This window comes from Plectrocnemia conspersa, unplaced genomic scaffold (genome assembly GCF_051122295.1).
Source record: "Plectrocnemia conspersa isolate PC_06_02 unplaced genomic scaffold, ASM5112229v1 ptg000011l, whole genome shotgun sequence".
NCBI classification, from domain to species: Eukaryota; Metazoa; Arthropoda; class Insecta; order Trichoptera; family Polycentropodidae; genus Plectrocnemia; species Plectrocnemia conspersa.
In genome coordinates, this window is record NW_028277175.1 from 28,191,666 (window position 1) to 28,219,578 (window position 27,913).

General features: G+C 30.9%; 1 protein-coding gene across 4 annotated transcripts in view; it reads left to right on the forward strand.

Annotated features, from left to right (window-relative positions):
* Positions 1-4,173: 4,173 nt before the first annotated feature.
* The window catches only part of Kdm2 (Lysine demethylase 2), a 30,968-nt gene continuing 7,228 nt past the window's right edge, over positions 4,174-27,913 (forward strand). For 2 of the 4 annotated variants that reach the window (XM_088197233.1, XM_088197236.1), the window contains exons 1-11: positions 4,174-4,337; positions 24,589-24,818; positions 24,892-25,003; positions 25,066-25,494; positions 25,666-25,815; positions 25,885-26,184; positions 26,250-26,409; positions 26,475-26,622; positions 26,691-26,814; positions 27,124-27,214; positions 27,286-27,443. In XM_088197233.1, the coding sequence (XP_088053359.1) occupies positions 4,278-4,337; positions 24,589-24,818; positions 24,892-25,003; positions 25,066-25,494; positions 25,666-25,815; positions 25,885-26,184; positions 26,250-26,409; positions 26,475-26,622; positions 26,691-26,814; positions 27,124-27,214; positions 27,286-27,443 (1,962 nt within the window). In that variant the 5' untranslated portion in view covers positions 4,174-4,277. The remainder of the gene's footprint in view (positions 4,338-24,588; positions 24,819-24,891; positions 25,004-25,065; positions 25,495-25,665; positions 25,816-25,884; positions 26,185-26,249; positions 26,410-26,474; positions 26,623-26,690; positions 26,815-27,123; positions 27,215-27,285; positions 27,444-27,913) is intronic. The other 2 variants (XM_088197235.1, XM_088197237.1) reach the window with 1 other exon arrangement.

A 27,913-nucleotide genomic window follows, 5' to 3' on the forward strand; every position in this document is an offset into this window, starting at 1 on the left:
CGATAATACCAACATAGCCGTGTGAAGAAAAATCTACGTAAAACTGTTTCAAATTGTATTTTTAATTAGCGTTTTGATTTTATGGCAAATAATCGCGTTTGGCGATTTTTTAAATTATTTTATATTTAATAATATTTACACTAATTATTTTATGTAAAAAAGTTTTTTAGTAAAATTTACATTAATGCTAGTACAAGGACGATATTTGGCCATGGGCGATTAAAAATCATTGTAATGCTATGGTCAACATATCTGCGATTATGGGTTTATAATAAAATCTTTTTATGATAACTAGCAATAATTGCGTTGCTTTAAATCTTTGTAATTATTACTAGTTATCATAAAAAGATTTTATGATTTTTATGATAACTAGTATTATGATAACTTTATTTTATTTTTTTATTTTATTTTATTTTCTTTTTTTTTTCTTTTTTTTTGTTAAGGGTGTTTATGTACTTTGACCTAAACTTCACGTATTTTATGTTTTTTATTATTATTCTTATTTTTGTAATTCCTCTTAATTTAGCTAATGAATCGTAAATTGTGATAATGGTAATTAACCAGCAACCAATGAAATGTAAATATATATGTTTATAAAAATGTATTATTTAATTATGTAATAAACAAAATTAAAAAAAAAAAAAAAAAAAAGCAATATAATCGTGCTGTCTATTTTTAATATTATAACTTTTTATAACAATATTACTCTTCGAATGAAGGAAGCATATCTAAACCAAATTTAGACCAATAGGAGAGCGTAAAAAACAATTTTCCCTTCTCAGAAGTCTAAAATCCACGTCAAAAGCAATAAAATCGTTTTAGCAAAAGCAATAAAATCGCCGTCGCAGAGGGAACGCTCGATAACGAGCGTTCTCACTGTGACGGTGCCAACACGATTTTATTGCTTTTGACGTGAATTTTCAACTTCTGAGAAGTGATAATTGTTTTTGCGTCCTCCTATTGACTAAAATTCGGTTTGAATATATTTTGACTAATACTTTCATATCAGAAGTCTGTAGTATCGGATAGCTACAATAGAATATTTTTAAAATTCATTTTTTCAATTTGCAAACACACTATGGAGCAATATGCGAAATGCGAATTCTATCTATACTTTTTTTCCGCTTATTTTCCCCTGAAAGATGTTTGTTTAGTTTATATTTTGGACCTAATGAAAGTTCTAAAACAATAATAACTCTTTGTACATATTTTCATTAGGTCAAGTTGGGTCTGTTTAAATGTAAATTAATAATGATAAGTATATAAATGTATATTTTACTATATATGGAAAAGTTGAAGTCTTTTTACAGTATTACGTTATATGACATGCATTTTTCTTAACTATAGTTATAATAATTATTCTTAAAATTTTCATTACGTCAATAATTATTCTTAGAGTTTGGTTAATTCATATAGCTTTGGTATTGGTTTGACAGGAAATGGACGCGTTTCGCAACTGTCAAATTGAGTTTCAAAGACTTTTTTAAGCAGCATATAATTTCAGTAGCGTCTATCAGTTGAATTATATTTTCGCTAGTTTAAATATATAGCTACTGGTTAAAATGTATTTGGACTTCACTATTGAAATATATAACTTTACTGAAAAATACACATTCACTGTAACATTTATATATCGCATGTAAATAAATAATGATAAGTATGAAAATGTATATATTACTACCTATGGTAAAGTTAGTCATATAATTTTACTAGCACCTGTTAAATAATTTAAATTTTCACTGGTAAAAATATAAATCTACCAGAGAAAATGTATTCCGATATGATTTCACTAAAATTATGTATTTAAAAAAATATTTTCGGAATAGATTCGAGACTGTTTATAGTCAATACATAGTTTAAACTTTTTTTTATATTTCGATTTAATTAAGATTCATAGTGTTTAATTAAATTACAATGATTAAATGCATTTTTTTTTGTATAATTTCAAAAGGGGTGGGTAAAAAATCTGCCACATCAATAAAACTGTATGCAGCATATCAAGAAATATGTTTTTAAGATGGCATAAAGCTTTCAAATAGGGTCGAAAATGATGAAGTCGAAATTTGTTTCCGAAGGCAAAATTGTTATAATCCATTTAAGTTGTATTCTATCTAAAAGTATGTTTGTAAATTTTGATAATAATATTGAATTAAATACTTTATATAAAATAAAATAAATATCATCCGGAAATATATTTATTTTGCAGTATTTTACTACATCCACATTATTATTTAAATACAACACAAACAATAATGGACCCAACTTTAATCCATGTGGTCTAAAGTTCACTTGAACTATTTTCTCTAAGTATTACTTTGCAATAAAATAGTATAAACAATTTTATTACTTGACCTTAAAGTTACATACAAACATCTAATTTCTTAACTTTTTTTCGAGCTATTGTTTCAAATGCCATTTTAAAATCTAGAATTATACCATCAATTATTTTATTGATATCGTCCATTCTTTCTCTCTAATTCATTAACATATATTTTATGACTATATCCGTTGAATGCTTCTCTCGGAACGAATTGAACTGCTGCCAGACTCCATTTTTTCATTAGTCTCTCAGCAAACTACTCACAATTTTTTCACAATTTCTTATACATTTCTTTTTTTCTGTAAGTATAAACTTAGCTAATGATTAAGTTTGCTATTTCTTTCCAATTTTACTCCAAATTAAAAAAAGCATTCTTTTTGTCTAATTATCAGTACTTGTTTATTTTATAAAATTTAATAATATTATTTATTACTAACACCAATAACAAATCATTTACTTATTTATTTTTTAATCTTTTCCAATATTTGAGTCATTATTAATACCAGGAATATCTTTAATTTTTTTTATAACACCATAAATTAAATATTGAATTTTGGCTCTTTGTTTGACTTTTTATTTTTAAATTTTATTATTTTATTATTTTCACATTTTTATCGATTCATGTTTTGGTTTATTCATATCACTTCCTATTTATTTTTATTAGTAATTTAACTGCAGAATTTCTTGCCATTTTATATGCATTCAATTTATTTACCATTACACTTTGATTTATTTCTTCTAGTTTTGTAAACTTATATAATTCGTAAAATTAATCCTTTCGAAAAACTGCTTTTTACATTAGTTCTTCATTAAACCTTAATTACTATGTTATACATAATATTATTCCAAATATAATTTATATTCTTTTTTTATAATATAATTGTTTAATACTTATTATTTTAATAATATTGCGATGGTCTCTCTTTTACTTCCGTTTTCTTAAGATTATAAATTATCTGTTATCCTGTTGCTTTGTTGTTGCATGTAAATAAATAATTAAATAAATTAGCAAAGCCTTCATGTCTCTCAACATTTTTTTTACGATTATTTTGACCATTGTGACACACTTTTCAAGTCGTAATGGACAGAATTGTAAAACATAATGTAAGTTCAATTGAAAGCGTATATCTCAAGTATTATATTAAAGAAAATATAAAAAATACTTGTTATAGAACTGTTGTACAAGAAAAGTGCAATTTAACTTTATAATATATTGAAAAAACTTTAGGGATTAACTAAGAAAGTGTTATTTATTTATATGCCAATATAAATATTTAAATAATACTTACATTGCATTATTTTCGTATACATTTCAGGAAGATTGGCTGCATAACTGATTATACATTTACATAATTAAAAAAAAAGTAATAAGTTGATAAGACTTGTATCAATATCACATGTAAAAGTTTTAAATATTTATTTAAAAGATTTCTAAAAATTTTGGTCGGCTTGGAACCTAAAACAAAATTATACTTAATAAATTCACAATATGTATTATATGATGAAATTAAAAAAAGTATTTTAATAACTGGTTGCTATCTATGCTTTTTTATTGCTTATCATTGGTAGTAAAAACGTAAGCAAGAAACTTGCTTTGGGCCAAAGTAAAACAACAAAAAAAATGAAAATGCATTTAGTTACTTATAAGCGTCAGATTTAGCCTAAACGCTTGTATATTATTTGTTTTTAGATGAATACGAAGCGAATCGTTTGTCTTAGAATCTGTTTCGGTGGTAAATAAAAGTTTGCAAATTTGGTTCGTAATTACGAAAACGCAGTTTAGTGGTGTGCGATTCGCTTTAACGAGCGTGCGATTCGCAGTAACGAGAGCAGCGGCGGCGATTGCGGCGTTCAGTGTGCGTCGGAGCTTGCTGTGTGTGGGACGTGTAGCTCGCTCCGCCGCGTCCTCGTCGCTTTCGCGAGTGTCGACTCGACTCGTCGGAGAACGCCGGCCGGGATGGCGACCGACGAATCCCCTGCGCCCGCGGGCAAGCGACCGGCCAGGCAGCTGGTGAGTGTACGCTCTCGTATTTTCGATTTCTTTCAACACGGCCATCGCGACGCGGCCGCGGGTCACGTAAACAGAAGCGCCCCCCCTGGTGGCGCACTCCCAGAAACTCGCGGATTCGAATCGAGCTCGTGCGCTACCGAGCCGCCTGAGGCCGCGCCCCGCTTCCGGTTTCGATATTTCTCCTAAATGTCGCTTTCTTCCGTTGTTTGTTGACGTTATGTAACTGGGGACTCCGCCCCGTCACTGAAGATCGTCACGGAAAGGGTTTTCGGATGCCGCGCCGCCCCCGCTCCCCGCTGCCCCCGCCAAACTTTTTTCTGCTGGCCGACCTTTTTCGTCCTTTGGCCAAATTAATTTAAACAAATTATTTCCAAAACCTTTTTATTTTCATATCGTTGATGAAAGGACCTAAGTGCACGCGGTATGTTTTCTTCGTGCGCAAATCGAGCAGGTAGATCGATAGCGAAGTTAGTGCCGATTTGGAAAATTGTGCGCTTGTGTGTTATCGCGACGCCCACTACGCGAGGGCGGGTTTACGGACCGTTATGTCGATGCAGTGTTTTACGAACTTTTTATAACTTATAAATAATTTCATTTGAAATCTAATGTTTTTAGTAGTTTTTAGACCAGGTTTTCTTCAAACCGCAGCTTACAAGTAATACATTAGTATATTATGTATTAGATTTCTATGAAAATAATTGTTTAAAAATTCCGAATTTGCACTATCGATGAATATAGTTACTTTTGTAGGGTTAGAACTTTTTGTGTAGCTTAGCTAAATATATCTGTTACACATCCTCTTTTAAATATGCCACTGAAAAGATATTTTGTAAATATTTTTAAAATACAAATTATATATCTATCCATATTGATTTATGAATTATCATTTAAAAGTTTATTTTGGTATAATTTAATAATTTTTGCTTTAAATTGGGCTATTGAATTTAAGATGGAAAATAAGCAATTAGGAGCGTTTTTATGAGTTGAAACGGGTACCATACAGACGACCATTTCCGCATTTCTGCGTTTTCATTAATGGTAAATATATCGTTTGTAGGGTATAACATTTAAATACAAATAATGAATAACACAGTAATATATTCTCTTAAAAATATATGGTACATTCCTGTTATCGGTGGTAAAATTTATTCTAAAAAAAAGTTTTCATTTGTATACATTTTATTTATTTATATACAATTATAAATGACATTTTTGAGTAGAATCGTTACTATGACTAACGTTTTAAACAGCTTAGGTGCGAATGAGCGGCAGCGAGTGCGTTTTAGTCAGAATAGTGAACACCTCATGAATACAACATAACAGGTTCTTGCATGAATTGTGCGGCTTCTGTTTCGGTACAAGGCAGTTTGCCCACGTTCATTTTCAATGAAAATAAATTTGGCACCGGATAAAAGGAAAGTGCCAAGATTATCTTATCTCTTGAAAAACATATTTATTCATATTGATATGTTACGATAAATGCATTTTTAGGTCTGTATTTTTTTATCATAGTATTCGTTTTTATTATTAGTTTTACTTCAAATTAGGCTATCAAGTTATAGATAAAAATTAAGCAAATTAGCCCGTAATTAGAACGGGTGCTCGTTACCTTAGCAGCGTTTTTGGTGTGGTGTACTGCGTTACTACGCTGACGACCAATCCCGCACTTGTGCGTTTTCATTATTTGTCAATATAGTATTCGTATGGTCAAAACGTTTGTGCTGAATATAGATAATATATAACACCTGTCGCGTTATCTCAGAAGCGTAGTACTGAAAAGAGACTTTGTTTTTTGGAAAAAAATATAATATCAATATAAAAAATTATGTTTATCCATATTAATATGTTATATATGTATACCATTTTAATGTGCATTATTCTAGAATTTATTTCATTATGAACTTGGCTTGAAATTGTGCTTATATATTAAAACCTCTTAGTAGCGTTTAGATTTATTTATTTTGGAATTTTAAAGATATTAGAGATAATTAGATATTGTTATTAAGAAATGAAGTTATATACTTATCTTGGGATTATAAAATAATGCTAAAGCAATTTAAAAATAATTAATTGAGGATAATTGAGTATAGAAATAATATCTTTTATTTATAAGCATATTTTAAAAACTCATTTAATACGAATAAAAATAATCCAAAATATACTTAACCCTTTGGACTCTGTGATGTTTTTAAAAATATTTTTTTCACATTTTTATCGGTTCTTCCTATATATGAATATAATTAAATTCATTCAAAAACTATTTCATGCCATTGTCATACTAACGGAGTAACAAGTTCACCACTTAATTTAATTTTTCGAGCATCATTTTTATAATTTTTTTTTATATAATGACGAACAACATTATATCGTTGTTTAGCGTCCAGGGTTTAAAAAATATATGATTATATAAAAAGTAAATTTTAATTTCTTCGATTAAAGTGCGTAAATCTTGGAGAGCTTGTTCTGTTACTTAAAGTCAAATTACAATAATGTTATAACCTAATATAAAAACTTATTTTTGTTGATTCCAAGATGGAACGTAATCAAACAAGAGCATATTTTCATTTTCATGAGCTTAAAGTAGGTGCTTGTAAACTAAACTAAACTAGAAATGCGCACCACACGGACGACCATTCCTGCACTTATGCGTTTGCACTATCGATTGATTGCCATGTGTATATATCAATTTTTTCTTCAGCTTAGCTAAATATAACTAATTAATATGTATTTTGTGTCGTACTCACTTTCTTGAAATCATGTTTTAAAAATGTAGCAATAAACCCATCCTCGATTTGCACTGTGATATCAGTTTTACATGGCTAAGAAAATACAACATTTTAGGTCAATTCAGATACCTATAGCTATTTTTCCAAACTATTTAAAACTTCAAAAAAATATAACAGCCATGCGTGATATGTGGTTGGTATTATTACTTATTTTGAAAACGAAATCTTTTTATAATTACCGAATTATGTTGTCGATTATTGAGTTATACATTTATATCATTTTAAATATCGATCTAAACTTTGAACGCGCTCCAACATTTCAGCATGATTTAAAAAGAATTTATAAACAGCATCAATAAAAATAAAATACAAAAATTCTCACTCCCTACCGTTTGTTTGCATCTAACCTTTATACTACATTTATGAATGCTTTCATTTGTTTATACATTTTATTTATTTATTTACAATTATTAATGACATTTTTGAAGTAGATTCGTTGCATAGAGTATTTATGGGGTGTTCACTGTTCTGATCAACGCTCACTCGTAACCGCTCGTTCGCATCTAACCTGTTGTAATTTTAAAACGTATTTATCTAAACAGTGATCGTTGGTCAGAACAGTGAATAGTCCATGAACACAACAGGATAAGTTTTTGCAGGAATTGTACGGCTTCTGTTTTGATATAAAGCAGATTGAACACGTTCATTTTTAATGAAAATATAATTGTATAAATAACATGTATACAATATAAAATACAATTATAAATGCCATGTGAAAGCGGTCAACAATCTTTTGCTACATAAACACGTTTTAAAATGTAGGTACGAACGAGCGGTAGCGAGTGAACGTTGGCCAGAACATTTGGTCCTCGATAACAGGAAGGAACCAGATAATTGAATAAGGACGATTCAGGAATATTCTGCTGCTGGATAAGAATAATATTATTGGTTTTAAACTGATGGAAAATAATATTTTTATTTTTCAATTTTAATTACTTTTGTATTAATGTAAAAGTTATATTTATGTCTCCTGATATTTTGTGACATCTATCTACCCCGAAAATTAAGGGATAGATGTATTATAAAAAATATATTTATCCATTATATGTCATAAACATAAATCGTAAAATTTGCGTATTTTTTTAGATGTCCTATTTTAAGTGTACTTTTTGGTCTACTTCTATTTTTGATAGTATATTGTAGTGATATTTCAGAACATAGCATTTATTAGTGCAATATACCTTTGTTCAACGTTCAATTATACGTAGTTTAAAACTGGTGTTAAAGCAGCGAAAACTATTTGTAAATTATAAATTCAGAAATCACTGTCAGTAGGCAGCATATAACAAAAGCGTATATTTGGTTCGTTTTTACCGAATAAACCCGTAATACACTTTTAACTGCATTGTTTTACTAATACACATCCTGTTTCTATGATTTCTAAAAAAGTTAAAATGTCATAAATGGAATTTATTGTACTAAACTTGTAACGACTATAGATTTTTTACCCACTGGAACTGGAAATATTATGTGTACCGATAAGGAGTTCTAAAAAGTTAGATATTTGAAAATATAAGTAGTTATTCAGAAGATAGTTCATACCATATCAATTGGTTCAGCTTTTACGGTGTGATTTATATACATATTTTTGTTTCGATTTTCTATTTATTTCATCTGAATAAAATATTTTACTCAACTGAACATAGTAATTTACATGTATTTTCACCATAGCTATATCCTAAAAATAGTAACAATTAAATAGATTATGATAACTGATTTCATCTTATTAACATATACATTACATTTTTTTGATAGTCCAAATCAAACATATTTGATTCCACGCGTGTAGCGTAATGATGTACAAACCACGTTTTGCACTTGACCTACATCTGAACCTCTCCCGCTGACCATGCAGTGTGTCCTGAGTTGCTTTTTGGAGTGCGCGCGTTTTGCTCGTATTTTTTATGATATAAAGAAACGTTAAAAAGTTCACGTGAATACTATTCGATCATTTTATTGCAGATTTACGCGATATTTTCTGGAAGGTATCTATCGCATACATCGAGGGATGAGTGAATAACATAACAAATACTTAGTTAAAAATATAAACAATGAAGCTATGACGATAATATCTATTGTATTGTATATACGCGATTTAAATTATATTAGTCTTATGCATGATACACAGAAAAATATTAGCTCAATCAAAATAAATTATATATATTTTCTTTGAAGATTTGGAGAGAAGGCCTTAAATTAAATTTGTATAGTTGCGTAAATATCGTCAAGAAAATAATGCTTTCATTAGTGTTGTTTATTTTAGGACATCAATTTTTTTAATGAGTGAATCTTTTATGCGAGTTAGCCAATAATTCCTAGCTATTATCGTCTATGTCAACAAATTTGACAATGGCGCTTTTGAAAAGCAATTAGTGGACTTTTATTAAAAGTTATAAATTTGTTTATTGCGTGTGAATAGGTTTTCTGATTTCCTGCTATACCTGAAACTTTTCGTTTAAGTTGCGAACGCTCATTCACAGAAATATATTAATTCAATCGATAATCGACTGCACTTTGAAAGTGTCGAACAAAATCGTTTTCAATATCAAGGACACGTAGTCTCCGTGCTTGAATGACCACATTTTAACATAACGCATCTATTTTAGGGATTTACGAGTGATTGCAATTCTACGCATTTGTATTTTGTATAATGCATTAGTTCAAAGCGTATTAAAATAAACGTAGATAATAAAAAAAAATATGCTACACAGCTAAATGTAACTTCACAAAATCAACTATTTGTGAGTTATATTTTTAAACATTTTAAACAGGGGGGGAGGTAGCATTAGTTTCGCCACTGGGTCGCAATTTTTTCAAATATACTGCAGTAATAATAGTATTTTATATCTCCAATTTTTATTTGTGCTAATCGATATTAAATATTTTTGCCCTAAGCGGTGCATTTTTAAGCTCTGGTTGTTTTGTGATTGTATTACTAGCTTCGTACGTAAGTTTCGTGACGTGTGAGTGGTAATTTGACTGATAACGAAACTCAATCCCAACACAATTTTTCATAGCGAGCAACATTTTTTTGTTGTTGCTCGCTATGTGCTTTTAAACAAGCTTTTTAACAACAACTAACTTTTGTAACATATGTACATGTTACAATAGTTAAGATTTATGTCTAAATTGAGTTTAATTATATAGTACTAGTTTGTAAATATATTAGTTTCAGAGCAGAAATTGTTGTAATTTTAGATGCAAAACAATACATCCTGCTTGAACTAAATTATTATAGTGATTTCTGGAGGAATTGATTATGTTAGAATTATATACATACATATATATCTACTTTTGCTCTTGAATGGTTCATGTGGTCCACTTAAGATTTTTTTATGTGCGATTTGTGAATCGTGCTGCGTGTTTATTATTGCGGATTCAGTTTTACTGACTGCATTGAATATTCTTAAAATGTTGTAGGGTTCATAAAAGCATTTATTAAACGCTTCTCTTTTTCGATGTTCTCGTGGAGGTTAAAAAACAGGTAATCGCTCGAGTATAATAAAATAATACCCATGCGAGAGAGGAAAGAACAGGTAAACCGTAAAATAAAGCCTTATTGAACATTTCTTCTTTGTTGTCGGTTTGGGCTTTATCCTCTTCTTATCTCCGTTATCTTTTTTACCTCACATGTTAAATGTACAGGTATTGAACTGTTGAAATGTTGACATTTGACTTTCTTTGCGAATCTATTAGGTATTTATGCATTTACATTTTAAAATTTTATCTTAGGAAAAAATCGTTTGAATGAAAATGATTTTTATAGTATACATGTTATTAAAAGATACCAATATCTAACTAGCAGACATTTCAGGTAGCCAATAAGTGGGAAATAATACATGCCAAAATGGAGATTAGCATTTATAATTCAAGGTTTTGAATTAACATTTTCGTGCAGTCTTTACTTAGCATATCAGAAATTGATGTAGCTTCATATTTATATTAATCTTATCTTACTTTTTAATGATTATGAGTAAGGGCCTGATAAGTTAATCCGCTGAGTAGATCTTAGTTTTCATACGCTCGGTCATCCCTAACTTTATGATGTTATTAGGTAATAGCAGGATAGCAATCAGTTCTGTCTGATATATTGAATTTACTATAATAATAAATGTAATTATTACAATGAAGGAAACGATAATACTTGCCAATGTACTATTGTAATGTAAACTTACTTTTCTTACAAAGAAAACATTACATCTACCGATGTTGTGTTTGTTTGGAGTTGTGTTAAATTGCAGAACCTATAAGTAGTTCTCATGCTACAGTTTTACTTGTTGATATCTTTTCAGCGTCAGTTCTGAACTTAAATTATAATATTAAATATTTAAAAGTAACATGTTTTGAAATGTTATTTGTAGCCAATATTTTAATTTATTTACATAGACCGTATTGATTTAGTCGAGAGTTTGTAAATAATATGTTTTTGATATCGTCACGCGATTATAAGAGTAGTCATTGAAACCTTTAAAATTATATATATATAGCCGTATTACGTTTCTATGCATTTAAATCTTCATACGATTTGGATACATTTTTTACCCATTCAAAATAATATTGTATTTTATATAATCAGACAGTATGTTGTTTTATATAAATCTATACTCCGTTTCTTTTAACAGCGTCACTTTGAGGTCTATCCATTTCGTCATTATTCATAAGAGAAAAAGAGATGACAACGTTAGGTGTACGCTCTAAAGTACATGATACGGATATACGTTCCATATACTTAACATTACTCCTTTCTATATTTTGAACAAATTTAAAGAAATTAAATTATGTTAAAATAGTGAAAGTTATAATCTATCAAAATCAATAATTTATCAGTCTTTTACATATGTATAGCGATAACAATTTGAAGACGTCGGAATAACAATAAAGTAGTTGGAACGTATATGACAACTTTGCTCGACGTAAGCGGACTAATGAAATACAGTAGACCCCCCAATAACACGGTAATTGGAGGGCTATAAAATACAAAAATACAATTTTTTGCAATACGTATGTATGAATCAGGCGCGTTTGGTGTGATATCCTCCCTTACATAAAGTAACGGGCATCCAAATAGCATGTCCCCGATTTACCGTGTTATTGGGGGGTTTACTGTACTGTTGTGAAATACGAGATAAGTCTCAAAGTGACGAAGTATAGTATTAATATAAAACAAATTTATTTATATGTTCGTATTTTAACTAATTTACAATAAACCTTAATTTAAAAGCTGATCTACTACTTCAATGTTGCACGATTGTTTTACTAAGTAGTGTTGTGTTATTAATCTTTTTTTTTTGTAAAACATAATTATATCTAGGGCATCGAACCGTTATTTTTTCGTTCCGGTTCAATTAAAAAATATAGATCGGTTCGGTTCCGGTTTTCGTTCCAGAATAAATATCGGTTTTTACGGTTTTCGGTTCAGCTACAAGTGATTATTTTTAAATATTTTTATTTGTATTAAAAATTAATTTTCTACCATATTTCAATTTTTTTATTTTTTCTATTGTTTAAATTTATACATTAATATAATATAAATAAAAATAATGAATAATTAATTAAAGGTATAATAATTAAAACTGTAAGTATATAACAATATTATTTATTCAACGAAATATATGTAAACAAATTCGTATATTCACGGTTGAAGTATACAGGATCCTTAGGTATATTTATTTATAATTAAAAAAGGTGAAAGTTTCCTCTAATTATTAATATATCTTCCAATGTATTTTCATTTAATGCCAAAGAATGCCATTTCAACACTTAACTAGTGCTGCTGGAGCTCTTAAAACCACCATTGCATTTTAGTATAAATTAGGATATGTACTTTTATTTTCTTCTTTTGTTTTTTCTATCTTTGTACATGGTTAAAGTTATTCAATATGAATTCAATGTCTACATCTGTAGAAATAGAAAATCTATTTGTCTCTATTGCCAGTTCTTTACTTCTTAAAAAATCCTTTAAAATATCTACCTTTTCTTTTCACCAGATGATTGTGCTTGTTCTTTTGTGATTCAAATTGATTTCAAATATTTTTCAAATGTTGGAGTGCTTGCATTTTTTGTGACTACGTGCGTGAACTTAGACCGAACCGAAATAAAACGACATTTTTTTCGGTTCAACTCCGGTTTTCGTTCCGACAAAAATAACGGGTTTTCCTGTTATCGGTTCAGTTCCAGTTCGAAGCTTTGATTATATATGTAACTAATAATTATTATAATATTTTTATTCACGCGGAAAGCGACTAAAGTCACCCAATTGATTTTTTTTTATCTCTTTACGCAATAATCAGTAAAACTAATGCTTTTCAAGAAAAAACTTTTTTTGTAAATAATCATAAAATATCATTTTAAATGAATAAAAATTAGAAAATCAGAACATTTAAACACAGTATCAAAGTAAAATTTGCATTTTACAAAAAAAAAAACAATAAAATATTATTTTTGATTAACGCGTTCAAAGGGTTAATAATTATTATAATATTTGTATAAAAATCTAACAGCAAACATGAAGTGTCGTGTTTATGTTTATCCATGTCCAATATATTATACTATCATTCATAAAATATTTTATTATAACAATGTTTCTAAAATTTACCTAAGAAGTAATTTATGTGATTTTCAAATATTTACGTCGTTGCAAAACGCTTTGATATCTTTGAAGTCGACTTGAATCCTTACAATCCAAAAGAGTCTTGTTACGCCTGACGTAATATCAAATATTTATGGGTTTGCTCAACATTTGTTTAATTTGTCATAAAAACTGTAATACAAAAAACAAATATAAATGTATATAAATTTCGCGAGGTGAATTAAGTTTCAAACTTAAATTATATCACGCTCGAGTGCAAATTTTTCAATAAATAATTCGCGTATCTGTGACAAAACATGTTTGATGATTTCGCTCCACTTTAGGGCGAGTTGACAAAGAGCCTTTTTATTGCTCTTCATATCGATTAGAGTCCGGACGCGTGGATATAGACACCTATACACATCTATGAAGAAGCTTTCGCGAAAACAAAACATCTCACGTTACAGACAACTGTTTATGATACATGCTATTAGTTATTATAATTAATGTATGCTTATACGGTTATTATATTAAATTTGTTTAGATATACCTATGCGTAAGTTGATTAATTATATACCGATGTTGCGATTATTTTGTGTAAACAATGGCTTGTGAAATAATATTGCTCAATTTTGATATTGATGTTCTAATCCCCGATTAAAGTCCGACTTGTTAATTGGTACGGACTACGGGAATGCTTTCTTTGCATTTTTACTTTGACCTCGATTGTCAGCATCCATATTCGGACAAGTCAATAAAATTGATTTGTGATAACCGTCTTGAAGTAAAATACACAACAAACAAAAAAAATCGATTTTTTACTCACTGTTGACTCTATTGTGTTATTACACATACTTTTTTAATTTGGCGTTGCGCTTAATTGTATGACCTATGTACCTAAGAAGAAGCAAAGAAATGACGAAAAATCAACAACAGCACCAGCTGAATTATATAAATTTAATGTTTTTATAGATTGTATCATCGTCAACTAGATTTAATGTAGCAAAATTAATAAATAATACATTCAGATTCATGTGCTTATTCCTAAAAGAAAATCTAGAAAAAACAGACTCGAATCTATTTTTTAAAGATATGTCATTTCAATAAAATCATATCGGAATACATTTTCATCAGTATATATATATATATATATATATATATATATTTTTACTAGTGAAAATATAAATTATCTGACAGGTGCTAGTACAATTATATGATTTCAACTCTTCTATATGTAGTAATACATATATAATTATTTATATACATTCGATGTATAAATGTTACAGCGAATATGTATTTTATGGTAAAGCTATATTTTCACTTGCACCCGTAGATATATTATATATTTCTAATAGCGAAAATATAATTTAACTGATAGGCGCTAATATGCTGCTCTAAAATATCTATGAAACTCAATTTGACAGTTGCGAAACGTCCATTTGCTGTTCAAACGAAAACCTAAAATAACGAAAGTTTTTTAGGCCATTTATTAGGTCAAATCCAAAATACAAATTAACCCTTTGCACTCGTAATCGTTTTCGTACTAGGTATGTCGCCAGCTCGGGAAAAATGAAAAATGTTAAATTCTTTTTAAAAATTAAAATTATATATGTAGAGCATAACTATGAATAAACTAATATCAAAAACGAAGAAATCAAAACAAATACTTGCATTTCTCTAAATTACATTTTAATTTTTTTTGGTTCTCTCAAGTACCATTGGTTGGCAATCCATAACAATAAATTAACACAATAGGGTGACGACCCTTTTTAAAATATTTATGGGACCGAAAAATGTTTAAACCATAAATATACACAAATAACAATATGCCGCTCGGTTTTAGGTTTAGATATATCTACCTGCGAACGAAGCCAGCTTACATCGCTCGCAGAATTACAAATTGTACGTTTTTTCCATAATTAAAGAAACCCACAAGATATCTATATTTTTATAAACTAATATTAGTCTCATCGCCCCATCGAAGGGCAAATGGAACGTTGCAGTTAGTGTCATATTATTTTATATATTTATTAATTAAAAATAGACAAAACTTTTATTAATGAATAGCTGTATGGTAAATATGTATTTGTTTGTAATTTTATACGACGACGACGGTCAATTGGGCGATGGTTTATTGGGCGACAGAAATTAAAAAAACTTGCACGCCTTGCTTTATTGTAAATATTAATAAAATATACATTAACTATTTATAGGACACCTTGAACAAAGTGGTACATGTATATACCACCAAAATTAAGGTTTATTTTTCCTATGTTTTTTTTTTAATAATGAACCTAATGTTACAAGAGCACCCGTGATAACATACATTGGTAGGTCAGTTTACCATTCAATATAAAGTTGACTTAATTTAGAATATTGCAGCCTAAAACGACAAATAAGATATTAATTCATTTTTAAAAAATGTAAATAAAATAAAAATATGTGTCCTATAAAGTTTTTAAACGAAAAATTATTTTGGAAATTCCAAAAGATTGTTCTCACAGTAATTTAAAAGTCTCAAAATATAAAAAAATCGCGTAAAGGGCGAAATCCACGATAAACACTTATCAGCTCTAGTTCTGTGTTATTATATTTATATATAACAATCCTATCTAATTTAAAATAGATAACTGTAAAATATGCGATTTTTGGGAATTCCAAAAGTTTGTTCTCACAGTAGTTTCCAAGGCTCAAAACATAAAAAAAATTCGCGTAAGGTCCCACTATAAACATTTTTTTGGTAGGTATTTATAATAAAATTACCGACTTTAGCCTAAGTGTTTTATGATATCGAGTAACTTTCTTAAATTCTTGAATAAAAAAATCAAACTGTTTAAGTGATTAATTTTATGATTAAATATGCACAAATGATAAGTAAATATACATATACATATATCTTATGTATGTATAATTTATTTTGTTTAGACTGAATAATGTTTTCATCTTTTAATTCTTTTCTACAAAATATTACTTATATTTTCGTATGTATTTAATTACGTTAATTATTTAATTAATTATAAGATCATGATTTGCATCACATTTATTTGTAATGCATTATTATTGTATCGCCCAAAAGACCATCGCCCGTTTGTCTGTCGCCCATTTTGAATCGCCCATTTGACTGTCGCCCAATATACGATTATACACTATCATTACAAAATATATCTTCACAATCACTATATTTAGCTATAGCACTATTTTTTCACAATAATATTTAAAAATTAACTTTACAATAACTTCACAATAAAATTATAAAATAAGTAATTAAACAAAATTATCAGTCACTATATTTAGTTTCACTTAGACACAAATTACGGACAACCGAGCCGCTGTCGAAAACAGAATAGGTAATAAAAACGTCACCGACGCGTGTCAACCGAAAGGCGATCGCCAACTGTTGCCTTTGGGAGAAGCTACGGCAAATCTGCCGTTAAATTTAGTCATCAAAAAAACCCCGACTTATCCCGATAAATAAGCTCTCCCCGGCTTGATTCAGGTAAAAATGATATTTTTTGATAAGGTATGACTCTTGAAACTCTTGTCTACAACACTGCAAAAACGCCATTCAAAACATGCACAGGAAATACCCAAAAATCGACGTTATATTTCATTAATTGAAATGGTGCGTCTGACGCGCCTGACGAGTAATATAGACCCAAGTACTGGTGCGTCTCACGCACCATACGAGCGGAAAGGGTTAAGATAAGTCATCTCTAAGTGGAAAATTAGCGGAAGACAGACATGGCATCTCACATATTGCTCCACAGTTTGCCTTATATTACACTATATTTTAAAACTATGATAGCTATCCATACCGATATTACTATGGGCTTATAATATAAGAGCACTGATCAAAGTATATTCAAACCGATTTTTGGTCAATATGAGAGCGCAAAAACAATTATCACTTCTCAGAAGTCAAAAATTCACGTCAAAAGCAATAAAATCATGTCGATGCCGTCGCAGTGGGAACGCTCGGTAACGTGCGTTCCCACTGCGACGACGACAGCACGATTTTTATGCTTTTGACGTGGATTTTTGACTTCTGAGAAGAGATAATTGTTTTTTGCGCTCTCCTATTGGGCAAAGTTCGGTTTCGATGTAGTACTTTATTCGATTCTCACTCGTAATATTGTTTTAAAAATTCTTAATATAATCGAGCGTTCTCACCGCGATGGCACATTTTTATTGCTTTTGACCTGAACTAGAAATTCGCTATATGGCAACACAGTAGCAATGAAAACATGACCAATTATTATGTAAATATTATGATTAGATATTTTTAATACATAATTAAAATATGTCGCAACGGTGGCTAATTTTTATATATATTTGTAGCATAGAAAGGGTTAACTAATACCTATTATTCTTTTATTAAGAAATTATATTACGATGTTAAAAATATATAAAATGCCATTTTTATCATGAGGCCCGGAATCATGATACATCTAGATCAGAGCGTTCCGAGTCTTCCAAAATTATTGTAAGTTGTTCATATTTACTTGGCAGGTAGATGATGAACAACTTATAACGACGAATGCTTATCTCTAGCCGGCATGTCAGTTATACGATTAAATTCACAATTGCACGTGAAAGTTAACTATACAGCTCCGAAGCTCGGTTTTTTATCAAGGGTATTAAACATATTGTGGCGATCACACAGGTGAGTCCACGTGCAAGGGCTGTTGTTTTCATTGTTAATGACTGATCAAAAATGATCATTCATTAACAATGAGATAAATAACGTTGGCACAGAAAGGATTTTTTTTGAACACACAACACGAGTCGTTAAGAGAGTCCCTTTGTGACGAAACGGTTACGGGTGCCATAAATCACCACATCCGTGACATTTTCCGAAAAATGCGAAAGACCGTGGATGAGCAAAAAAGTCATATCCAATTTCACCAATTCTACAAAGCGATTGCAGCGATTGGCTAGAAGATCGCTGCACATATGCGATTGGCCAGCAAGCGTGCAACCCCTAGAGAATATAAGCTCGGATTCCAACGAGGAGAGGGCTGACAGTGCGAGACACAAGGAGAGACGGTCCACATGGAGCCACTCAGATTCACCAGTAGACATCCGAAGGGACCAGCTACGCGCCCTCACCGACAGACCTGAATATCACTCCTGGAACTTCCGAACCACCAGCCGCGCGTTAGAATCACACCTGACACTCGCCACAAGAGCCCTGAGGATCATCACGTGCATCACTACCTGCGCCAACTTCACCGCAGTTGGGAGAAACGTCTCGCCATTAATCGTTCATTGTCGCATGTAAATATTAACTAATAAAAAATCTTAGATTCACACAAGAATCTCATTGGCCGCGAGGTCAACCACCCCTAGGGTCTCTTCCCTAAAATATACACAATATAATAATTAAAGTAAAATTATTATTTTAAAAACAAATGTGAATAATTTTGTATTAATTTAGTTTTTAAATATACAATAAATAGCTTAGTATAGTCTACAAAGCATGATTTTTATATTAAGACTTTTTTTTAATTTCACGTAAGTAGACCGTTGAAAATGCAACTAATTTCACGACTGCTTTTTTAATATACAGTGATGCATTCATTTACGAGTTTAATTCGTTCTGTGACAGCTCGTAACTCAAATTACTCGTATGTCAAATCAATGATTTGCAATGCCAATAATCCATTTCAATGAGGAAAATTGAAATGGACTAATGGAAATTGAAATTAACGATAAACTTTATTTTTAAGTTAAATTTTTTCTTTCTTGTGTTGAAATATTAATCGTAGGTCAATTTAAAACAAAATTTGCTCGTATCACGAAAAACTCGTAAGTCAAGTCACTCATAAGTTATTTCAAAATGTAGCGAGTGTCTTATTACTCAAAAATGTCATTACCAATGTTTTATTACGTTTTAAAATATGCTCATATCCTCTGATTTAATTACTTTCTCTGTCACTATCCTTTTTAGTTTTGACAATTTCCGATAGAGAAGTAGATATATTACCATGTTTTTTTTAACTAATAAATAAAGAATATTCAAATATTTTTTTATTGAGATATCAGAATACATATAGCTAAAAAAATACCACATATATAAAGACTTCATGGCAAGAAAATGTTAACAGGCATAAATGTATTATCGAGATTCAGAAAACACAAAGTTTTAAAGTGGGGATGATGTGAATGATATGGATGTATTGTATAAAAAGTTCAGATAGCGTCGTTTTTTAACAATGCGAGTGTTTTTATTTGTTGGATATATTATAACTCGTTTTTTATTAAAATTTAACTATTCAATTAGTCGACTGCTTTAGACGAGAGCCATATAGGTTGATTAACTAGGTATTTTTTGTATTTGTTTATTGTAAATCTTCCAAGAAAGCCCAATATGTTACAATGTGGCAAACATAATCAACTACTAGTAGTAAGACATATGACTTAAATCCAAATCCATAATCAGTGATATTTATTTTAATAATTATTATTATAGCTTACAATCAATGTGTCATGCACGACCTACTGGATTTTATTTCAATTATTCATTAGTGAGTTATTAGGAAAATTATTAAATTTAGGAAAACTTAATATGTGAAGATCGATTGGAATTATAATTATATAATATTCACATGCTCTCCCAGACACAGTAGAAATTGAAAAACACTGGGTTCCTTATGGGTTTCGATATATGAACGACTAATTCCATTAATGTTATTTCACTACCACGTCCTGATTGGAAGCTCTCTCGCAAACAATTCAGCGAACTGTAAAATCCGAAATTTCGCGTTTACTGTATGTATCGATATGTTTGATTTGCAATGTGTGTAAATATTAGGCATGCTATAATTAAATCGCTTGGTCGATTATTTCTATCGCGATTGTTCATAGTGCATACATATAAGAATTCAAAAGTCTTGATTAATCGCAATACTCCAATAGTTGTATCTTTTATATTTAAATATATATAAATTCGAGAAGCAAATGTGATGTGTATCACCTTATCGATGGCACGTAATCGTTCATTTTGCAAGTTCTTCTTATGCGCAGTAATTTAATCGTTCCAATATTGCTTTGTGTGGGCGGTGGCGATAACTGTCACACTACCGTGTATATTTTTCTCCCATAATTTTCCCGCATGTAGGGATAATTGGCAACGGCGTTAAAAGCGCGCATATGTCATTTTCAAAATTTCACAGAATCTCGCCCGATCGAAGCCTTGGCCTGAATTGCGCGTACGTGCTTGAAGATCGTAGATGTAGATCACAGGGGGTTGTTTATTGTGAATTGAATTATTGAGAGTGTGGAGAAAATCGTGTCATCACTAACTGACGCGATTTTTTCTTGGAAGCTATACTGCATGATTGCGAGATTAAGAAAAAATAAACATTAAACCATCGATTCGCACGTATGACGTAATCATAAATGATTATAATAAAATTCAATTAGTCGTTCGTATTTTAATTTTAAATGTTTTAAAGATACAATTATTATGGTTGCCTCGTTACGATCAACAATTGCACGAGATTGTAAGCGCATATGTATGAGTGAAATATAGGCGTCAATCTGCATTGTGCTCGTCTTCTCTCTGATCGTAATTTGATATTCAGACAATTGAGCTTGGTATGTTTTTAATAGCATACTTGATCTTTTTGTTTTTCGACATATTTTTATACTTAATATATCACCCCAGAAATTTATTTAATCTTCAATTAATAAATTCATTTTCACATCACTAGCTTAAGATCCGAAAAAAAGCCAGAAAACGACAGATCGCAAAGTCAAGCCATAAATACTCTAAAATCATAGTTTTTAGTGTTAATTATTTTCATGCTATTAATAACTTATTCAAAGTTTTCAGTCATCATTTTAATATTAGAACTACCTAAAAATTACATATCTAATTTCTACCAACACGTCATAATGGCTGGTCTAAAAATAAAATACCTTGTTCAGAATATATGTATTTATTACCTAATTTTCTTTTATAAATAGCTTTATATAGCATGTTATTTTCTTAAATAATCAAAAAATATATACAGCTATGGGCAATTGAAAGTTTCATAGGCAATATTTCACGAATTTGATTATTAAAATGTATTTTTATGATCAAGTGAATCTGTGGTAATAATTTACAAGATATTTTAACTTGTGTATCCTCTTAAGTTACAAGTTAGCCTCGGTTATGTAAAGACAAACTCAAAATCATGGAGAGATCTAAACAAATGTCGATCACGGTAAAATCTAAAATAATAGCATATCTCGAAAAAAGGTTACTATTCTAGAGATAGCGCGAAGAGTGGGGTTTAGTGATTCTGCTATTCGAAAATTTATTAAAAAATATCGCGAAACAGGAATTCTAGAGAAGAGGTTGGTCGGAAGCGTATGACGTCTGCTTGAGAAGACCGCAAAATAAAGAATATCATAAAAAAATATCAATTCAAAATTGCTGCTGAAATACAAACAGAATTGCAATATACTATAAACTCGAATATTTCGAGACGGAAACACAATTTATTGAGAAAATGAAAAAGAATCGCTTTGAATGGACAAAAGCTCATCGCCATTGGACCGTCGAAGATTGGAGAAGAGTGACTTTCTCCGACAAATCCGAATTTAATCTGCTCGGAGCAGATGGTAAGCAACTGTGCGCTATAGAAAATGCGATAGATTTCATCCCTTATGCATTAATCGATTCAACAAGCACTCACCCTATGTGATCTGGGGGTACATGACAGCTTATGGATTGGGCTCTGTAAATTTCGTCCAGGGCACAATGAATGCAAAAATATATAAATTGGTTGTATAAAACGACTTTATTCCAACCCTTGAAGAACTTTCCCAACATACTGCTGAACCCATTTTGCAAGAAGATTCTGCGCCATGCAATCGAGCTCGTTCTGTGAGTCCAATTATAGTTTTTACATTAAAATTTTCACTAAATTAATCATCGATCTATAGATTACACAATTCAAAGAGTAAATGCTTAATATGGCTAGGAAACAGCCCCGACCTGTATCCGATTGAAAATTTATAGGCAATCATAAAATAACAAATAAGAAAAATCGATCAAAAAATTTAGCCAAGCTGAAAAAAGATATCATGGAAGTGTAGGAAGAGGAGATCGATCTTAAAATATTTGAAAATCTATTTATCGATGCCAGGCAGAATACAAGAATTTATTAAAAATAAAGGTGAAATTACGTCAAAATAATTTTGTTAAAAAGATACGCCTTTCCCAGAATTGACGCAATTATTCTTTCCTAATATTACAATACTCATTTTTTTTAACAGTATTAACAGAAAACAAAGGTTAACTATTATAATTATCTATCATAAATTCAAAAACGTGTAAAAAATGCATCAACGTTGATAAAATAATCAAAATACATACAAGAACCGCCATGTCAACTTTCAATTGGCCGCAGCTGTAAATTAAAAATAAAAGGTTTAAACAAACACAAAAAAATACTTGATACAATTTTTACACATATTGTATTTTTTTTTACTGTGTTTACTTTCCACAAACATGTTTTTTGCAATCAATACAAATATTTGTGGTTTTATTATTATTACAATATCTTACCATACACTATTTATGCTTAGGTAAACTCGTTGAACTTGTCGGTATATTTACTTCTTGTGATGCACTTTCTGATTTTTTGTATTCTGAAACAAATTCTTCTGCTAGTTGAAATAAAAATTATTTTCTTGATATGTTTTCTCCTGTTGTCTCCTTATATAATATCAAAACATTTATTGCAGCTGTCTAGAATATTGAAAAATACTTGAAGTGCCCATCTTCTAGAATCTAGACCCTGATTTGACATTTTATTTCCTAGTATATATCTTTAAATCTGGTATTATGAAGAGTAAACGTTTTTTATGCTCATAATTTTTTACAAATTTGTTTTGAATTTGTTTTAGTACAAGAACTTTTTTGTCCGGTTTACTTTTATAAATTGTGAGAACACAATCATTTCATTTATAAAGTTGTGTTGAAAAACAAGCCATACATTTTTTTTGCTTCAAACTCTTTGGTAAACCCCTCTTGTTTCCGCATATAATTCCAATTAAGATTTTTTTTTCTTAGTAATTTGTATGCTAGCGGTAGGCTTGTGAAAAAATTGTCAGTAGTTACAGTTCTTCCTTTCATAATAAGTGGTTCCATAAACTAAGTACAACAAATTCACTAAGAAGTGTTGACAACTGTCGTGTTTTATCTCTCTTCAAATATGTATCCATTTATGTATATTTTTTTTTGACATCTGACGTGAGTCAAAATTTGATTGAAAATTTATCAGGTGGATAATCTAGATCCAGCTTTAGTAGGAAGTAGTTTGATATCAAAGCAAATTTATCTGTTTGTAAGTGTTGACTTTTCACATTTTCTTTTATCAAAACGAATAAATCGTAAAATATCTGTAAACTTATTTCTACTCATGGTTGTTGAAAAAATATTTTCAAGTTTTTTGCTTTATATGCTTCACGTGCATACAGTATTGCGATGAAAGCTTTGATTTTCCCCCATATAATTATAATTCCAATCGATCATCACAGATTAGGTTTATCTAAATTTTCCTAATCTCACCGATGAATATTGTGATGGTTAATTAAAATCTAGCTAGAAAATTCTCTAATAATGAGCTACTTCAGCTCATAGAGAATATCTTATATGTACTCAAAAACAACAAAAATATATGTGTGACTTATGATTTATAAAACATTTGTTATATTACGTCCAATTCATACATTTTTATTCGTTTCTCTGACTGCAACTCGACTCTCCAATTACCAAGTAATTGGCTCAGTTTTGAATATATACACCAATGTTCAGATATCGTGTTGTCTAATCAAGTTCAAACGCAATTCCATTCATTAGTTGCTGCACAATCTTGTCTATAATAACATGCAATTTTTATTTCAGCGAGAACGTAAACAGCCCAAGTTATACTCCGAAGAATGGGCCCTCGGAGACGAGGAGGCAGTAGAAGGCGGTCGAGGTTTTTCCCTCGCCGACAAATTGGAGTGTTCACGCTTCGACCACCCGGGTATTGTGCGCGAGATGATCGGATCAGAACTCAACGTTGCCTTTTTTCAACATTACGGATTTTGCACACCTTTGCTCTTCAAAGAGAAGACTGGCTTGGGATTGAGGTATGAAATTTACGATAATATAATAAAACAATACGCTACAATAATAATTTATTCATTTTTGTTAATAAAAAAGAGTGCCTACTTCTAATTTCACGGTGGACAACGTGAGGATGTGTGTTGGATCGAGGAGAGTTCTTGACGTCATGGATGTGAACACACAAAAAAACACAGAAATGACGATGAAAGTGAGTAATTTGATAAGATTGCACTTATTTTATACGAATTATAATCAATTCATATTTTATAGGAATGGCAAAAATATTACGAGGATCCCAATAAGGAGAGACTGTTGAATGTCATCTCGTTGGAATTCTCTCACACCCGACTAGAGAACTATGTCGAATCGCCGACGATAGTGAGGCAGATCGATTGGGTCGATTCGGTATGGCCGAGGCACCTGAAAGAGCAGCAGGTGGAAGCGACCAATTTGATCGACGACATGATGTACCCAAAGGTACAGAAATATTGTCTGATGTCGGTCAAAGGTTGCTACACCGACTTTCACGTCGACTTTGGTGGTACCTCAGTATGGTACCACATTTTAAAAGGGGCGAAGGTGTTTTGGTTGATACCTCCGACCGACCGGAATTTGCAACTCTATGAAAAGTGGGTGCTATCCGGTAAACAATCGGACATGTTCTTCGGCGATACAGTGGAAAAATGTATCAGAGTACATGTAAGTTTATAATTTAACCAATCTCTGTACAGATGACGGTAAATAATATTAGATAAGCCAAAAAGCTTAAATCCTTATTATAGGAAAACATTTTTGTATGAAATTGCGGGGATTTGTTCCTTCGATAATATTAATATTAAGAATAGAAATTGAGTTTAAATTTTATTTTAGTTGCAAGCTGGGAACACATTTTTTATTCCCACTGGATGGATACACGCTGTGTATACCCCCAGTGATTCACTGGTCTTCGGCGGCAATTTTCTGCATCAATTTGGCATTGAAAAGCAGCTGAAGATCGCACAGGTGGAGGATTCCACCAAAGTATGAATTTTATTGACCGAACTGGAATGTTTAAAGATGAATAAGTATTATAGAATCGTTGATTTTTAGGTACCACAGAAATTCAGATACCCGTTCTTCACCGAGATGTTGTGGTACGTCTTGGAACGGTATGTGCACGTGTTGTTGGGTCACAGTCATCTGATGCCGGTCGGCAAACAAAATTCAGATGACGAGGACGAGACTAAAGACTCTCGAGGGGCAGTTGAGGGTCGAAACCAAGAGCACTCCGACGGCATCAAAAAGGAGAATGGATCTGATGTCAGACCGAATGGCGATTTGGTCAAGTCGGAGATGAAACCGCCTCCGAAGCATGTACATCTGACGCAGCAAGAGCTGCACGGTTTGAAGGTTTGATATAGAATTTGCTTAATAGAAAACGAAGAATCCATTTATATAACTCAAATAAATTTCAGGCAATCGTGATGTACTTGCACCAACTGCCTGCCAATAAAAAGAGTGTGCCGGATATAATTGGCGATCCGATTTTGCTGATCCGCGATGTGCGCACACTTGTCGAGCAACACCGACAAGACAATCGTGAATTGGCGATAACTGGCATACCAGTTATACAAAGTATGTATTGTTATTAGGTTAGATTCATATATTGTAGAAATTGGATTAATAATGATTTATAATAGGCCCTGAAGAGGTCTTCCTTGAGCGTACCAAGAAGATCGGCATGAAGAGTATGGGCGGGGCAATGAAGGGTCCGCGAGGATCTATCAACAGAAAGTCAGCGGCTGCCGAGCGCGCCGATAAAAATGCGCCTCGCCGAAGAAGAACGAGGCTAGTATCCGAATATAAACTAGAATGATATTTTTAAGTGGATAAATATCGTAACACTTTTTTAACAGGTGTAAGAAATGCGAAGCTTGTCAACGTACAGATTGTGGAGAATGTGTGTTTTGCCACGACATGGTCAAGTTCGGCGGTCCAGGGCGTGCAAAACAGACGTGCAATATGCGACAGTGCCTTCAGGTAGTTGTGACTGCATCTATTAGATAAAAAATACTAATAGTATATAATAAAAACATTTATAGTATTGATCATATTACCTTTCATTAAAGACGCATGAATACCATCCAAACCATGTATTAATACATCATACATCGGGAGGTGTGTTAACGTTGAGAATAACTAGTAAACTGAATGTTAAATACTTGAATTATTTATTAATTTAATTTTAATTCTAACCGTAAATAAGCTTGTCACAATACTATATTTTATTTTGATAAAAAAATGTATTGCAATTGCTTGATTAAAAAAATTAATTCATTATTTTTGTAGCCGATGTTGCCTATTACCGCATCGTGTTCTATTTGCCATTTGGATGGCTGGATGCAGACGCCGGTCGCTCCTCAAGCCAAAGGACAGAACGGTATATATTTTTAGCGATACGCTTTGCCTCGATAGTCTCATGGCGTATTAATATTTTTGAACTTATTTCAGGTCGAACAGGTTCTTCTGCTTTGATGGAGTGCGCAATATGCTATTCCATAACACATCCAGCTTGCGTCGGTCCTGGAGGCAGCGCTCCTAGTGAAGATATGCCCAATTCGTGGGAGTGTCCGCAGTGTACCAATATGGGATTGAACCTTGATTATAAAGTTAGTATTTTTCCCATTTGGAGTGAGAGTTATGGATTTAGTCATTTATAATATTAATTAGATTAAATTTTGTGATAGATCAATTCTAAAGTTTGACTATTAAATACTCTGATAAAACTACTCCAAAAACAACTATATGTGAGGGATATATAATCTGAAAGATATTGATAAAATCTTTTTATATTTCCAATGTGGTATTAAAAGCCATTTAAAAAATCTTTAAACCCTTCAAGTGCCAAATTAATTTTCATAAATAGTCACATAATTAGTCAATTATACAGTAAAAAATAAATTTAAAGATTTTATTACGATTTTTTTATATGCTTATATTCACTCTGCTGCATAATTCACCTTCAGGATTAAATCTTTGATTTTATTTTTTACTGTATAATTGACTAATTACGTGACTTTTATGGAGTTATATTTAGAATATTAATTCAGCATTTAAAAAATATCTATTATTTATTGAG